Here is a 15,876-nt window from a genome sequence, read left to right on the forward strand (position 1 = left end):
TAAGCGATGGTACAGTACATTGTACAGTATGTCTGGATGACCTGCTGTGATGTGTATAGACAGTTGTGTGACAATGCGCAAAGCGCTTCCTATGCTTCGGCACCTCGGGACCGAAAGGTCGACACCACATTTGCGTCACTGCGTCATCAGGACTGACACCACTGTGTCTGTGCCGTTTGGACAGACAAAGAAACCTTTCTGCGAGAGCGGCCGCGTCTGTAGGTGTTTGGACTCAGGATGGAGACGGATTGGGCGAAAGAAGTACACTTTACAACTCGATTACAAAAAATACTACTCGTTTATTGATTATATAAGCTATTTACACATATAAGCGTTAAGTGTAAGAAAGAGTTTACAAATGTTCGAGCGTGGTATTTACCTGAAGATCGCTCTCTTGATTTGGGCCTTTTTTTCGGAGGAAGAGACACTGTAGTACTTGGTGGGTACTATCGACAGTTAAGCTTCTGATCGCTGGCTATTGGTGAAGTGTCGTCGGCAAACTGTATCCTAGTACACACACGATCAACTTTTATTTTGGGGTCCTGTCCTCGCAACTTTTTGCCTTTTTTTGGTAAAATCGTTCTACGGTCCAATGGCGGTTTTTCCAGTAGATTCCCGGTGACACATTTGATGTAAAACCTTGGACAAAGAATCAAGTACGTGAGAAAAAATATAATCGTATCCTTCTCGTATATTTCTCGGATTTTCAACTGTAAACCTACTTTTGCACCTCCCCCATTGTATTTCTGTATTTACTATAGTTAATTGAATATCTTAAAGGTGAATAAAATAAAACACAATTAAGGGTTTCACTTTTAATCATGGCATTTTCTGTTAAATAAAATACTTAAATTATTTAAAAAGATTTCGAATAATTAGCTTACGAAATCATTTCAAATTACTGTATTAAATATCAAGCATCCTCGTGGCAACGATTTCATAATTCCTAAATATATTATAGCATATCTTCATTACGTGTAATAAAAAAAACGATGTAGAAATTTTAGGTCTTATACCGCAATTTATTAACACTTATATAAATAAATAAATCATAATCCTCTTAACTTTCACTTTTCGTTAACAGAGGGCACTCGTTCAGTCCAAACGCGCATCATCACCACGTGAATCAACGTGAGTGGTTGCTTTGACCTAGATTTTCCGTAATAAATTTCTTGTTAGTTTTGTAAAGTTTTGTAAGTTTTTAAAAGTCGTGAGTAGGAATACGGAACAATTAAAAGGGGTCAACTTCACCGTGTTAAGTCGATTCATTCAAAAGTCAAAACGATTTATCTTCATTTTCACCTGGTTACAATAAAGATACTTTGTTTTGACTTTTGATTAAGATCTCCTCTACTTGCAAATAGAAACCTACACCACTATAATAAGTCCTATTAATAAACAAGATTCAGTAGACAAGGATGCAAACAGAAATTTATAATTTTTGTCGGTAGTAAAATGAACAAAACCACAATTTTGCAATTTCTTTTTCCAAATTTGTAAGTTTTAACTTAAATGCTTTAATGCAGTCCCACAGAAATGTAACAAAGACCATTTCGACCCTAAAGTTTTATATTAATTCGTCTAAATGCCGCAGAATATCTGTGATGAAGCCCAAATCCCAGAGCAGGATTTTACCGTCAAGTTTATTGTTTATTCTCTTTTTCTTCCTAAAACCATTTGGATTTCTAGCAAACGATTTTAGAACTTTCTGACAGAAATGTCTACGTGTTTCTGTAAGCATTCATTTCCTAGACATAAACTGGCAAAATTTTTTAAAACTTTCCAATGGTAAAAAACTTATATAAAGATATAAAAGGCAAAAGCTCCAGATGTAATGTGTAGGTGTTATTCGCAGACAGCTTATCTGTCCAAACAACAATAGAATCACACGTGTGAATTGCAAATAACAAGCAGTTTTAAAGCTGGCTAAAAGATAAATTTTCGTAAATATTTTATATTTTAAAGTTTTTATAATTAATTTAACTAACCATTCAACTCCTTGGAATTAAAGAATAATGCATATTTACATTTTAAAAACTTCTGAAGGAAAATTATTTCGTTTTTTTTCAAAATTAATCTAATATAAAAGACATGATTTACCGTAATTTAGAATAGTTTAAGTTACAAATCAGCATAATGGAGCTGCCTGTTCGATAATACGCTTTTAGTTAGGGTTTATTCACTAATAACTATAAATAAATCACAATTAAGTAGAAAATTTTACTTATTAAAAGTAAAATATGCGAATTAACCGTTAAAAGATTAAGCTAATGAGGTAGGAATCTGTGTTATTTGTTTTTCTCCACTGTCAAATGTCAGCTGCTATTGGAAAACGTTAATGTTGTCGTGTAGCTTATTGTAAATGCAGATTAAAGTAGAAATTAAAAATAGATAATTAGAATAAATTATAAAACCAATCGTATTTATTTATTTATTTTTTTGCCTTAGAGTTTGCCTTTTCTCCCTATTTAGTTTTTCTGTTAACGAAGGGTTCAGAATTTAAACAATGGAATTGATACAAACCTAGCCTTTGTTTCGTTTATTTTAATTTTATTACACAAACATCGAGATTTACGTTAAAATATCCTTTAATTTGACAGTTTCTAAATTGTTTAATTTTTTTTATTTTTTTATAAATGGGAAGAAAAGTTAGTTATAATTGAGTATTTTAAAAGAAATTTTTCGGTAAAAGTGAATTTGTGTCAATACTTCTGATTCCTAAGTTCGAAATTTTAATAAAGAATTTATAATTTTATTTTATAACTTGAAAAATATTTTGAATAATAACGTGTGTAAAATTTACAACTGAAAGAGATGCGAATATCGCGCTGTACAGTACATCTATGTGACGTCAAATCTCTACATGTACATGTTGAAATATATACGTGGTACGATCCAAAAGTTCGGGGACTGCAGTAATCTATGACAACAAAAGCATGTATTTGAAGTTACAGCGTATCAAATGGATTCTACCAAACCACCTATACGTGTTCAGGTTAATTTCACCCATGTCATGTGATTAAACCGCGAGCGCTGCTGTTTTTTTCTGGAGATAGTTACTTTTGTTCTGCGACGTAATAAAAGTGAAGTTTCAAGAACAACCTCCAACATTAAATTTTTTCAGCGTTTAGGTAAAACACAGACGGAGACTTTAAAATTGCTAAGAAAGGTGTACGGTGATTCTACCATCGTAAAGTCGAAATGTTGGAGGTCGTTCTTGAAACTCCACTTTTATTACGTCGCAGAACAAAGGTAACTATCTCCGGAAAAAAACAGCAGCGCTCGCGGTTTAATCACATGACATGGGTGAAATTAACCTGAACACGTATAGGTGGTTTGGTAGAATCCATTTGATACGCTGTAACTTCAAATACATGCTTTTGTTATCATAGATTACTGCAGTCCCCGAACTTTTGGATCGTACCACCTAAATTAGTGTCATAGAAGATAATCCGAGAGTGCTAATTGAAGTTGCAAATTACGCATTTTCCTTTGGTTTTCAGTTGCAAATAGAATCATGATAAAGTTCTTGCTGCCGTTTTTCATTTTAAGTACTTATTTATTTATTTTTTATTATAGATTAGTAAAATTTGTAGTTTCTGAATATTTTTCTGACAATGAATTTATTCTAAAATTTTTGCGCAACATAAACATTTATTCATTTATTGTAATTTATTTTTAAGGTTTAATTCCAAAACAACCGGAAAATTGTGTTGGATTTGACTAGGATTGTAGATGTTGTAAATACTATAATCCCTGTGCCTCCCACTGATTATTTACTCTCTATGCAGCTTGGGTATTTGAGACAAATACTTGATGTAAGTAAAAACTCTTAATTAACATATATAATTAATATTATATAATGTTTCAGTATGCAGTACAGTTAGTTCTAATAGAAACTTGGTTTATTCTTGCTATTTCTAGAGCTATGGCATTTATCTACTAAATATCATATAAATCTTTGTAAGAAAGGCAATGTATGGATTCATAATTGTTTAACTAAATCCTTTTATGATTGTACAGTACAGTACGTCTATTATGATTTTTTTCAAAATTTTTGGAGTTTTTTCTTAACTTTATATATTTTTTTAAAATTTTAGGCATTTAAGAGTTTTTCCATCCGCCAATCAAATTCACGGCCTTGACCCTCCCAAACCACCAGACTGAAAAGGGGGTGAAGGTCGTCTGTTTTCTACTTTCTGTACAAGTGACGTAATCAATGTAAATAAAAGAAAATTTCTTTGTTTAAATTACCAGTCAAATATTAAAACAGTTTAAAATATTGGCAAAATGGTAAATAAACTTGATTTACGTTCAGTACATAATGAATTTAAATCAATAAAATTTTTTAAAAACATTCAAATTTCGATAAAAATATATGTTTATTTCTAAAAAGTATATATGAAAAACACATCTAGAAACTTAGAAAACTAAAATTTCAACAAAACTAAAGTAAAATTTAAACTTATCTCGTCTACTTGTACTTTATCAATTAACAAGACTTATTATATTGGATTTATGGATGCAGCAATTAGGCCTTTGTGTCCTTAGATTAAGTTAAGGACACAGAGGCATATTAATTAAACAAATTTTAATAATCTATAGCCGAAATTCTGCAGAATTGGAGAATGCAGAGAACGGAAAATACAGCAGAGGAAATAGAAAAATTAAAAACAGAAACATGGTATTTTAAAAAATGTAAGTTCTAAGTCATAAAATTACCAACATTAAGTTTACCTGTGAGTATCAGCACAAATTTACAACGACATGATGAAAAAAATTAATTAATTAATAATAAGTTCTAATATTAATTATAAAAAGTACAAACTAAAAAAATTACAAAAGAAAAACCAAAAAAAAAAAGCAGAATGTGAAAATTCTGGTAAGTTTTTCTTAAATAAATAGAATAAATTAGTTTTAAAAATGGGATATCCGACTTTAAAAGAAAAAGAAGACTATGAAAGGAACTTAATATCAAACATGACAGATGTGGAAATATCAGACTCTCTCTATCCGACGAACTTTAAAACGAGGAATGGACTACAGCGGGTCAGAAATAATGAAAATTGAAGACATCGCAGTTTTCACAGAACATTTATTATAAAAGTTTCCAGAAGAAGAGAGAGCCCAAATAAGAACAGGTATGCAAAAAATAATAAAAAATAAAAAACTAAACAAAAAACGCAGAATAAGTTTAAAAATTATAAGAAAAATTTAAATAATGTTAAAACATTTTTAATTAATAATAATTTGAAAATACTTCAAGGTGATAAAACCAAATACGAAAAAAGAAATCATCAAAGAATTGATCCAAGAAGGAAGTTATAAACAACTTAACAAAGATCCAGTTAACAATCTAATAAAATCTTTGGACAAAGAACTAACAAATTTGAAAATACAACAACATATAACAGAAGAAGACATCAAATACATAAAAAGAGAAGTTAACAGAACACCGAAATTTAATATAAGGGTAAAAACACAAAATTCCTATTAAGTATAAACCTCTAATAGGCGTAAGAAAGTATATATATTACAATTTAGAAAAATATTTATAAGATAAATTAAACTCATTAGAAGTATCTAAATATAGCATAAAAAAATGTAGACGAATTACTAAAAAGATTACAAAATATTACAATTAATGAAAATATGAATTTAATATTATTAGACGTTGTAAATATGTACCTTAGCATTACAATAGAAGATATAGAAACTTCTTTAATAAAAATGAAAGCGCCAAATTGGATAATTAAATTATGATTAGTTTTAATCAAATACAATTATTAATAGTATAAAATATAACATATTTAAAATGTATATGAATAAAATAAGAGAAAGAACAAGCGAGACTGAAACACAAAAACAAGAAGAAATAATTGAAATATTTATTTTAAATGATTATCCAAAATACTTACTGAATAGATGGATAGGAAAATTAGAAAATGATAAACAATTAATGGATAAAGAGAAAAAATTTGTTAAATGAAGGTATGTTCCAAAGTTATTTGAAAGAATTAAAAAAGTAGTAAGAAGTAGAATTAATTTAATACCGGAAAAAATAAATTCGACTAAAAAATATCTGTGTTATAGAAACGAAGAAAAATACGACATAACAGAAGAAACAGGTGTGGTGTATTCATTTAATTGTAGTTGTAACCCGAAAAAAATATATATTGGTGAAACGAAAATTAAACATAAGATTAAGTGAACACATTCGAAGGAAGCATTATTTGAAATCTTTAGTGTTTGTCCAGGAAAAATTGATGCACGGGAGCATTGTAAGATTATCCCATAAGCATCATTTGGCGACAAATCTCGTATAGTTTAGTGTGGTACTTCCGTTCTCGTTTTCTTTCGAAGTTCACTTGGATAAAGCTGCTGTAACTTTTACTACGTGGATCGACATATTTTGTGTTGTTTTTAAGGGATAAAAAGTGAAAATTTTACCGTAAATTTAGAATTTGTTTGACAATATGCTACTTTATAGAAAGAAAAGTTAAAAAATATTTTTAGTACTTATGAAACCGTGCCGGTACTTATTCAGCAACTTGAACACCAACTATATAGTGTATTCACTCGAACACATGGCAAATTTCATCACTAATTTTTATTCAGTTGAAATTAGTGATGAAATTTACCATGTAATTATTATGCCTTTGTGTCCTTTATCATAACTTAAATTGGTACAATTTATCATTGTATACTAGTACATTTATCAATTAACAGGACTTATTATTCTGGAAAATTATGGATGCAGATATTTAGTCTTACAGATCAGAAATAATATTTTTTTTTTCTTTTTGGACAGGTGAACTAAATAAAAAAAATAATATTATTTCTGATCTGTAAGACTAAATATCTGCATCCATAATTTTCCAGTATAATAAGTCCTGTTAATTGATAAATGTACTAGTATACAAGGATAAATTTAAATTTACCATGTGTCCGAGTGAATACACTATATAGTTGGTGTTCAAGTTGCAGAAAAATATTTTATTTTCAATTACCCAGAACTGATCTTTGTTTGAATGTAATCCTGATAAGTGAATATGTGTATTATATTTATTTATTTGTGCATATAATAATCTAGTATTTATTTTGAAACATTTTTTCTTGCGTTTATAAGCGTGTTATTAAGAAATTTAGTGCTCTTACGTAGAACAACGTCAAAGAATATAAAATTCTATTAGCAAATTAATGTCGGAAAATATTTTAGCTGGACTTTTAATTGAGGTTTTATGCCACTAGAAAGAATAACAGAAACTATTAATTTACTTTTAAATTTTTAGAAGTTTAAATATTTCATTCAATAAAATTACACTCTATCACAAAAACAAATATATTGTGAAGAAATGAAGACCTAAAAATACAGCGAAGAAACTTCAAACTTCACAGAAATTGGTTAATTCAGAAACTCGGAAATACAGGAAATACGATAAATATTCTATTCTACTCTTTACCTGTATATTCTGAGCTACTACGATGTTTGTACCAGCTATTATACCGGTCTAGATGCATTGCTGCAAAAAATTTTTCACGTAGAACGGTCCGTGTGTCTTCTCAGAAATAGTTTATTAAATATACAATTTATCAATTAACTTATAATTCCATTTTTATATATAATACAATATACTTTCTACAAATACTAGTGCACAGGATAAGTGAAAGGTAAATAGTAATAATTTTTATTTGAGATAAAATTGATTGTTAATCTGATGGATCAAAGGGGACATTACAGATATTGGCTTGGTACGATACATGCAGTAACTAAAGTGATAATACCTGTGAGTAACGTACAGGTACTGTACATTACATGATTGTTAATACATGAATGTGTTAAAGTTTGGCACACTCCTTCAACAGAGAATGGTAAAATGGATTTTATATGGCTAGTGAGTGTTAAAATTAGATTTAGACTAAAATGTATTATCATTATCGGGTGAATTTGTTGTACTGTACATTTGCTTTATATGTGGCATAATACCATGTGAAGAAATGAAGACCTAGAATCAACAGTGAATCATCTATAAGAAATAATTATGGCTCATAGATGCATGAGATCATAAGGTCATAAGCTTTTAAGGTTTGAAAATGGACTTTCGATTATTTGCTGACAAGAGACTGCATCTTGATAATATCTTTGCTTGTGTTACAATTATCCTTGTGTGCCCCTTTGGCATTGAAGAATACTTTTAAACGTGTAAGAATTTCTCTAGAAAAGTGTTTTAACTGACTACAAATAAAAATGTTCAAGAAGCTTTTTAAAGTAATTTCTGGTGTATTGGCAGATCGACCGAAGAATTTTGTTTATGAGTGATACTTGTGTGCCCGCCCCACGAATATATCACAAGAAGGAAACTAGTTTACCTATGGGATTATTTGTTTTTCCGAAAAGAATTCGTTTAGAGTCTTGCTCATTTTGCCTCAAGTGATACGAATGAAAGTGACGTTAGAAGGGTGAAGCCATCAATTCCCCCTTGCACTTTTGGCCCGAAGCTCTCTTCCACGCTCTTGTAAGCAAAAGAAAACGCCAACGACTATATCAGCCCCATTGATCACATACTGTACAGTATATCTGGGTCTTGTCAGATTTTTTGGTTATTATGCGTACCCAAAAATTGATTTTTCACTTTTGTCGGTGAAAATCCTTGTAGGCAGTAGGCCTATTTCGTATTGGAAACCGGTGATCGGTACTAAGTACAGTATATGGTAGTTGTAAAAGTTCTCTGATGTGGATTTTACGTTAGTTCTTAACACGTTACTGCCAGGAAATTTAAACAACACTTCGAGAAGTGCTGCCTTTATATCATCAAACTCCATTACCGCATCTCTAACAATGCGTATTAGGCCTATAAATTATTCAAATTACAACTGTAAATATACTTATCTTGTTTATAAAAGTACATCCTTGTTTACTAAGTGTCTGAAGATTTAATAATCAACTTTGGACTTTATCAAATCTTTGAATCCAATTATCTTGAAGATCAAGATTATACGTAAACACCATTTTAGTGCTATACACGAGTATAACCGACGGCATGCTAACTAATTACGGAATTTTAATATTCTCTCTGTTTTTCTCGGTGCACGGTGCAGGTGAGTTTCGTAATTATTATCTATGCATTAAAGAAATCGAGACCGAGACACGTAAACACGGTTACGTCCGTATTTACGTATCGAAGACGGCGAATTTCGAACAAAATTGGTCATGGCTTTCGTATGTTTACTTGTTATTAATTACCGTGCACTTGTTTTCTAGCGGTATTTAGAAGCTGCGGAAGAAATGAGGCATTCTTTAAACGAGGTTGCGAATATTACTGCCACGATGTTCTCAATTTTACATGTACAAGCGAAATGAGACATCCGGGATGCTTTTGTGATTTCTTTTACCTTCGAGACAAAGATAGAAATGTTTGCATTACAGAAAAAGAATGCAGCGATCGTAAGTATACCTTTAATACACTTTGTAGTGTTTCGTGATAGATTTCGGCTCTAATTACTTCCATTTTAATTAGGTGTGTGTCCTAAACCAAACACCGAGATCAGTTTCTTTCACGAATTCGTGGTTTGTGCCGGTGACGGAGAAGCCCACTTTGGATACGTAACTGATAATTACGCCAGGTGTTGTTGCAAGCGGGGTTACGCGGAAAACAAAGAGAAAGAGTGCATTCCTATATCCGAATGCACAGGTTAATAATTCGAGCTGATACGCGGAATACTGCACTCTGACACTATTTGAAATTATATTTCTGTTTTAGTAAAGGGGAAAGTATTGAAAGATCCTTTATAATGTTAATTTAGCTTTCTTTTATATTAAACTGTCAACTTGGAGTAAGCTTTTTGTGTATTAATTATGGTGTGGTCACTTGTCTTTTATCACACAGGAATTGTGTGATATATGACAAATGACAAATATATGATATATGTAATATATGCTGAATGTCACCATTTAAAGTTAAATCTCGGAAAATTGTGTAAAATGCTAACCTGAGCGAAATATTAACATATTTTTCCGTAAGAAAAATTCTATGATAAATAAAAATATTAAATTCTTATGTAGTAAACGTCAAATAACATATGAAAGATCTAGTTTGTGATATCTACAGAGATAATATAACAGGGGTGAGCAAGCAAGAGTTCAGTGGAAGCCGCAATGTAGGTTTTGCAAAATGCATGGGAGCCGCAGTTCTGTACTGTCGTGGCGGATAGTATGGTAAGGCGCACGATTTTATTATATAATATAAATATAATATAAACAAATATTGAATTTTTTTAATAAACATATTTTCACAAATTTTATAAAAATAAAATTGTAAAAATAATAATAAAAAATAGAAATTAACACTTTCAGCAAGAGCCGCACTCTAAAAGAGCCGCATTTGCCCATTTCTGCAATATAATATTGAATTATGCCTAGCATAATTAATTTTAAGCAGTGACTATTATAATAAATTAAATGCGGGGGAAGGGAAATTATTGACTTGCACTGATTCGAGGGACAAAGTTATGTACCTCTTGTGGCAGCGGTAGCCAACCGGTGGTCCGTGGACCATTGATGGACTGCAAGAAAATTTGGTGGTCGGTGGAGTAATTTGAAAATCTATCGACTAGAGGGGTTACACCAAGTATGGGGAAAGAAATGCAAAATGCTCTGTTGCTTTCTCACAAGTTGGAGGTTTTTAGTAGAAAGTAAAACCAAACCCGAAATAATCGTTTTCAATAAACCAATAAATAATGCGAGTGCGGTTGTCGTCCTTCGTGGAAAAGAGCCAAGAAATCATAAACTTATTTCGAACAGGCAACAAGAAACTTCACACAGATTTGTTATAATTAAACAAGTGAATTTCATATTAACGAGCAATTATTTATTGTGACGTCGTGACAATGCCGAGCTGCAATTTTTAATCATACTTCATAATCATTTTTTAATTTAAAATATGTGCCCCCTCTCAAATTAGTTGACCTATAAATTCCCACTGTCATCCGTCTGTCTGTCTGTCTTTCCTTAATCTCGAAGAACGGAGCTAGACAGATGAAAGACGAGACCATATTTGGAAATCACAGGGGCTGGAAGCCCCGATTATTTATATACGAACGTCTGATGCGAAACAGAAATTACATTATTTTAATTGAAAAGTTTTCCCGAAAGCAGTTAATACACGTTTGGCACCACTCTATTGTGAAAGGAAAAGTATGATGTACGAGGGCAAACCACTACTAATTTCAGATGGAGAGCACATATTTTATATTAAATAAATTAAAAATTGCAGCCCAGCAATGCGAGGACGTCACAATAAATAATTGCTCGTTTACTGTAAAACTGATAGTATTTTAACTATATATGATATAAAGATATGATGGGTTCTCCAATAGATATTCCAAGAGACCATACAGCTCTTGTGTATTTTTGATAGACATGTGTGTGCCTCCTATCAAAACAAGATTTGCCACATCGATATAATTTAAATGTATTATAGAGTTCTTGTGATTTACAATAAACTTAATTGCTGCTCTTTTCTTCGACAATTTGTTTTTGTTTTTTTTTCCTATCTTAAAACCTTCGATTTTTATAGCTGGAGAAATAAAATAAACGTAGGCTTAACACTTATTTTGCTCGTTGCAATGGTTCTATACAGATAAATTTATTAATTCTTGTAAATCAAATGTCAGCAAAATCCTCACAAGTAGTACATTTTTTCGTTAAGTTTGTCTATACTTTGCTGTTCGGATGATCTTTGATTTTGTCAAAATAAGATTTGAAATGCTTCATCGAAAAAAATAGTGTAAAGCAAAATAGCTCTGTGGTGAGAAAATACCCGTGAACTTTGACCTATCGATCCGGAAGTTTTGCCGGCACCTCACCGATAACGAGAAACACTTAAGTTTAAAATTTAAGCTTTATCGACCTCCAGAAATCATCAACCCTAATTCCTGTATGTAGAGTCTGTATGTAGCGACCTGTCGCCAAATGAAAAAGGCGACAGGTCGCTTCCGTGATTCTCGATTAAATTCTGTGCAATATTCAGTAAACCAATTAAATTAAGTTTGATTTAATTGTTTTTCTAAAATATTAAGTTTAAAACTTAATATTTTTTTCTAAATTTTAAATATTAAAGCTTAATATCGTGTCACAATTTCCTTCCAAAAAGGGATGGTATATTAGTGTAGAATGATATTAGTGGCGATTTCCAGCATTGTATGGCTTATTTTCGAAAATTTAGGTGTAAAGTACTTCATATTTAGATATTTAGTGTAATTTAAATGCATTATGAACTCAGGTACGATTAATTGATGATACAGACATTAATAGCGCACCACATGTATAAGCCGTATTCTTTTGAGGTTTGCATCATGTTGCTATAGGCTATCAAGTGTTATATTGAAGAGAAATAACATTCCATAAACATTCACAAAACATTATATCGTGCATTAACAAACAATGTTCGACTGTCGCGTGCTTTTTAACTCGTGCCAAACTTACTTTTTCCAAATTATTCATTTATGAATCTTGGAATTTCTATTTTTGATTCAAAATATTATTTCAATAAAATAATATTTCTGCAAACTTCAAAAACGAATTGACAGTTTAGAATGCTAATTATTCATATTTATAATTAGAAGGGTCAACCTAATAAGTGTTGACTCTCTTTACGATACGATACCAAGAAACTTCGAAGAAAAGTTGTAAAGCCAGGTATTTCCCATCCATTCGGTTTTATAAGTTGATGTAACGGGCTTGAAAGTGTATGTTTTACCTATATATTAGTATGTATGTATATATGCAGAAATGCAACAAAAGTACAGAATTTCAAGCTATCGTGATAGAAGACCCCGATATAAGTAACAAAATTGGGGTCCTCTGTGGTTTGTACTGTACTGTACATGTGTGACGGTGTGTATATTTTTATAATAAAATTAAATAAAATTATTTTTAAAAAATCGATTATAAACAATACAATTTGAGAAAAATTTATAAATTAAACATGTCTTTTTTTAAAAATTAAACTTCTGATTAAATAACTTTAATTTATTATATAAAAATATATATTTCGGATAACATCGTTTCTCGGTAACGTCGTTCAGTCGATCACATTGCGGTTTGAGTTGAAAAATTGCAAGTGATTGATAGATTTAAATCGAAATAGATTTAAATTTATTTAAAAAATGATGATTTGGATCTTAGTTTTTGCCTCCTTTTTAGGTTTTTTTTTTCTCACAAGTCGAACGAGAAACCATTCAACCTCATTTACATGTCGCATCTTTCAACGTCCAAACTTTCGGATACAAGAAATATAACAAAAAAGATGCAGCAGATATTATTAAAAAGGTACAGTTTTATAACATTTTATGTTTTCTAAATGAATATTTTTTATTAATTTTGATTTTTAAAACGTTTGCGTAGATAATCACAAGTTACGATTTCATCTGTTTGCAAGAAATCGTCGTGCAGAAAAAACCCTTTCTAGGCAGCTTATTAAAGGACATTAACTACGTATAAGTGTAAAACAGTTAAATAAATATACGAAAACGTCTGTAATTACAATTTTCTAAATGTTTTCGATTAGTTATTCGCCAAAGAAACCTTACGTCATGAATGCTAGTCCTCCCGTATGTACCAACTCAACTACAAAAGAACAATATCTCTACCTTTACAGGTGGGTAACAATTGACATTTTCGGTATGCAATTCTCTCGTTCTCTCATTAAACTTTTTGCTTTTTTATTAACAGAAAATATCGACTCGAATTTTTAGAAGCCAGAGTTTATCCGGATCCAAAAAGTCGTTTCATTCGTTTTCCTTACATCGCTTACGTCGATTCGTCCACTACGAGTAAGCCATGGTCACAGCTAACAGATGTAATTTACGGCTTTACTAACGAGTATTGTTTTTGTATTCTTTTGTAAGGATCACTGTTGCGGTTCGTCCCAATCTGCGTTCACACCAGGCCTTCCGATGCACCCAACGAAATACACGCACTGGCCGAAGTGTACGACAACGAAGTGTGACGTTTCTTTTCACAATTGGTTATCTGTCTACAAAATTTGTGTTACACGCAGAATGCCGTAGAATTACGCAATTCCTGCCAAGATTTTTAAATTTTTGGTTCTTACAATTCTGAGATATAATGCAAAATATGAGCCTACATAAACACAAAATTTTATAACAAAGTTTTTCAATTTTCGGGCTTCGTGAGTTTAATACATCAGGAAATATAAAAACACAGGTGTGAAAATCTCACTGCTTACCACAATTTGTCTGTGATAGGTCGATCATTATTATAATTAAGAAATAAAGTAGAATTAAATTAAAACAAAACTGCAGAATTTATACAGGATTAAAAATGATGCGATTGGAAAATCAACAGTTTCCTGGTTATAAAAAAGAAACGTGAAAACAGAAAAAGTAAAAAAGTTAAATTTCTAAAAGTAATTTGCGAAAATGCAATTTTTATTTCAATATTTTACTTTAAAAGTAAATTTCTATGCAGTTTATGAAAGAAAAACGTTATTTTAGAAACATATTTCGTAACAAGCGAGTTGAAAAAATTTCAAGATCAAGAAAAAACATAGGTGTTAGCAAGACTGGCTGTGTTTGAAGCTTTCTCTTTAAGCTGAAGACTGGAAAATGGAATTATATAAATAGAATTAATGCATTTACAAATGGCAATTTCCTTAACGAACTATGAAATTCTAATCAGAAGTTCCATCTGTAAGTATTTTATCTGCATTTAACGTTTCAATAAAATAAATACATTGAGTGATATCGAAAATATATAAACATCAGCAATACAATAGAAGTCACTCCACATCTGGCATGACATATTATTTCTCTTCATAAAGACTACTTCTTTGTTCATAAAATGCTTTAATACCTTCAATATATAAATTAAATGGATTTCGGTTATAAAATAATCGTTTTGTTCTTTTTATTCAATCAAGCAGAAAATAATAAATGCAAAAAGTTTAGAACAATAAAGTAATGTTAGTGAATTTAATCTCTTGGCGCACGTGTATCGAATATTAAAAATTAATTATTATATTTTTTATCAACAATCTACATATATAGAGCTTAAATAGAGATAATTAAATACAATGAAAACAGTTAAAAGTTACTCAATCATTTTAAAAATCAGAGGGGTTCGTTTGTCATATATCTATTGAGTCGAACTTCCAAGACAATTTAAATTTGTTGGCATTTATAATACTTTTAAAAATCCATCTCTATCCTCAAAATTGAGTCTTTCTTTCTTTCTTTTTTTTTATTGCTATAATTCGTAATATAAAACTTATTTTTTATTTAGTCTTATGATAGCCAAAAAAGTTATGCTGTTCATTGCTGGAATGTTTTAACTTTTATTTTAATAATATAAATATTAATTGTTCTCGAACATCAGGAAATTCATTATATTTTATTACCGTCCATAAAATATCGGGAATTACGCAAAACGAAACTGCACACATGTCAAAATAAACCAATCAGAGGAAAAAATATTTCAAGGACTTAAATATAAATATGCCAAAATCGGAGTAGTTTAACTAACGTTGTTCCTCTTTAATCAAAATTTGAAGAGACAATTTAAGATGACAATGAAAGTTTTCATCTTGATCTTGATCATCGCTTCTGTCATGATAATAGGTGAGAAATTTTTAACTATTAATTTTGCAAATGAGATTTAGATAATTAATACACACGTAAGTAGATAATTGTTATATATAAAAGTTGTTTTAGTGTTTGAATTGCCAATATTTTGGATATTATGTGTATTAGGGGTGGCACTTAGCAAACCTACAGCCTCCATATTCGCCCTTCCAGCTGGCCAATATTACTCAGCGCTACTGGGTATACATTGTAAAGTGAAGAATTTATCTGACC

General features: G+C 30.6%; 2 protein-coding genes across 2 annotated transcripts; both read left to right on the top strand.

Moving 5' to 3' along the window:
- The first annotated feature begins 9,005 nt into the window (after window positions 1-9,005).
- Window positions 9,006-9,697, top strand: LOC136982318 (uncharacterized). Its single transcript, XM_067278794.1, has 3 exons — window positions 9,006-9,099; window positions 9,263-9,445; window positions 9,519-9,697. The coding sequence occupies exons 1-3, from the start codon at window positions 9,042-9,044 to the stop codon at window positions 9,695-9,697; spliced, it is 420 nt and encodes a 139-aa protein (XP_067134895.1). The 5' UTR covers window positions 9,006-9,041.
- Window positions 9,698-13,264: 3,567 nt separating this feature from the next.
- On the top strand, window positions 13,265-14,009 carry LOC136982319 (deoxyribonuclease-1-like). The gene is made up of 5 exons (XM_067278795.1): window positions 13,265-13,330; window positions 13,406-13,497; window positions 13,569-13,658; window positions 13,733-13,833; window positions 13,909-14,009. Exons 3-5 carry the CDS (start codon window positions 13,594-13,596, stop codon window positions 14,007-14,009), a joined length of 267 nt encoding a protein of 88 aa, XP_067134896.1. The 5' UTR covers window positions 13,265-13,330; window positions 13,406-13,497; window positions 13,569-13,593.
- The last annotated feature ends 1,867 nt before the right edge of the window (window positions 14,010-15,876 follow it).

The sequence above is a fragment of the Centruroides vittatus genome, unplaced genomic scaffold (assembly GCF_030686945.1).
Source record: "Centruroides vittatus isolate TY-2023 unplaced genomic scaffold, ASM3068694v2 contig_82, whole genome shotgun sequence".
Lineage (NCBI taxonomy): Eukaryota > Metazoa > Arthropoda > Arachnida > Scorpiones > Buthidae > Centruroides > Centruroides vittatus.

Excerpts from the sequence above, each read along its gene's own strand:
- LOC136982318 (XM_067278794.1), top strand. The coding sequence starts at position 9,042 with ATGCTAACTAATTACGGAATTTTAATATTCTCTCTGTTTTTCTCGGTG. Across the intron at positions 9,100-9,262 it reads TTTCTCGGTGCACGGTGCAG|CGGTATTTAGAAGCTGCGGA; the intron begins GTGAGTTTCGTA and ends CTTGTTTTCTAG. Across the intron at positions 9,446-9,518 it reads AGAAAAAGAATGCAGCGATC|GTGTGTGTCCTAAACCAAAC; the intron begins GTAAGTATACCT and ends CATTTTAATTAG.
- LOC136982319 (XM_067278795.1), top strand. The coding sequence starts at position 13,594 with ATGAATGCTAGTCCTCCCGTATGTACCAACTCAACTACAAAAGAACAA. Across the intron at positions 13,659-13,732 it reads CAATATCTCTACCTTTACAG|AAAATATCGACTCGAATTTT; the intron begins GTGGGTAACAAT and ends TTTTATTAACAG. Across the intron at positions 13,834-13,908 it reads CGTCGATTCGTCCACTACGA|GATCACTGTTGCGGTTCGTC; the intron begins GTAAGCCATGGT and ends TTCTTTTGTAAG.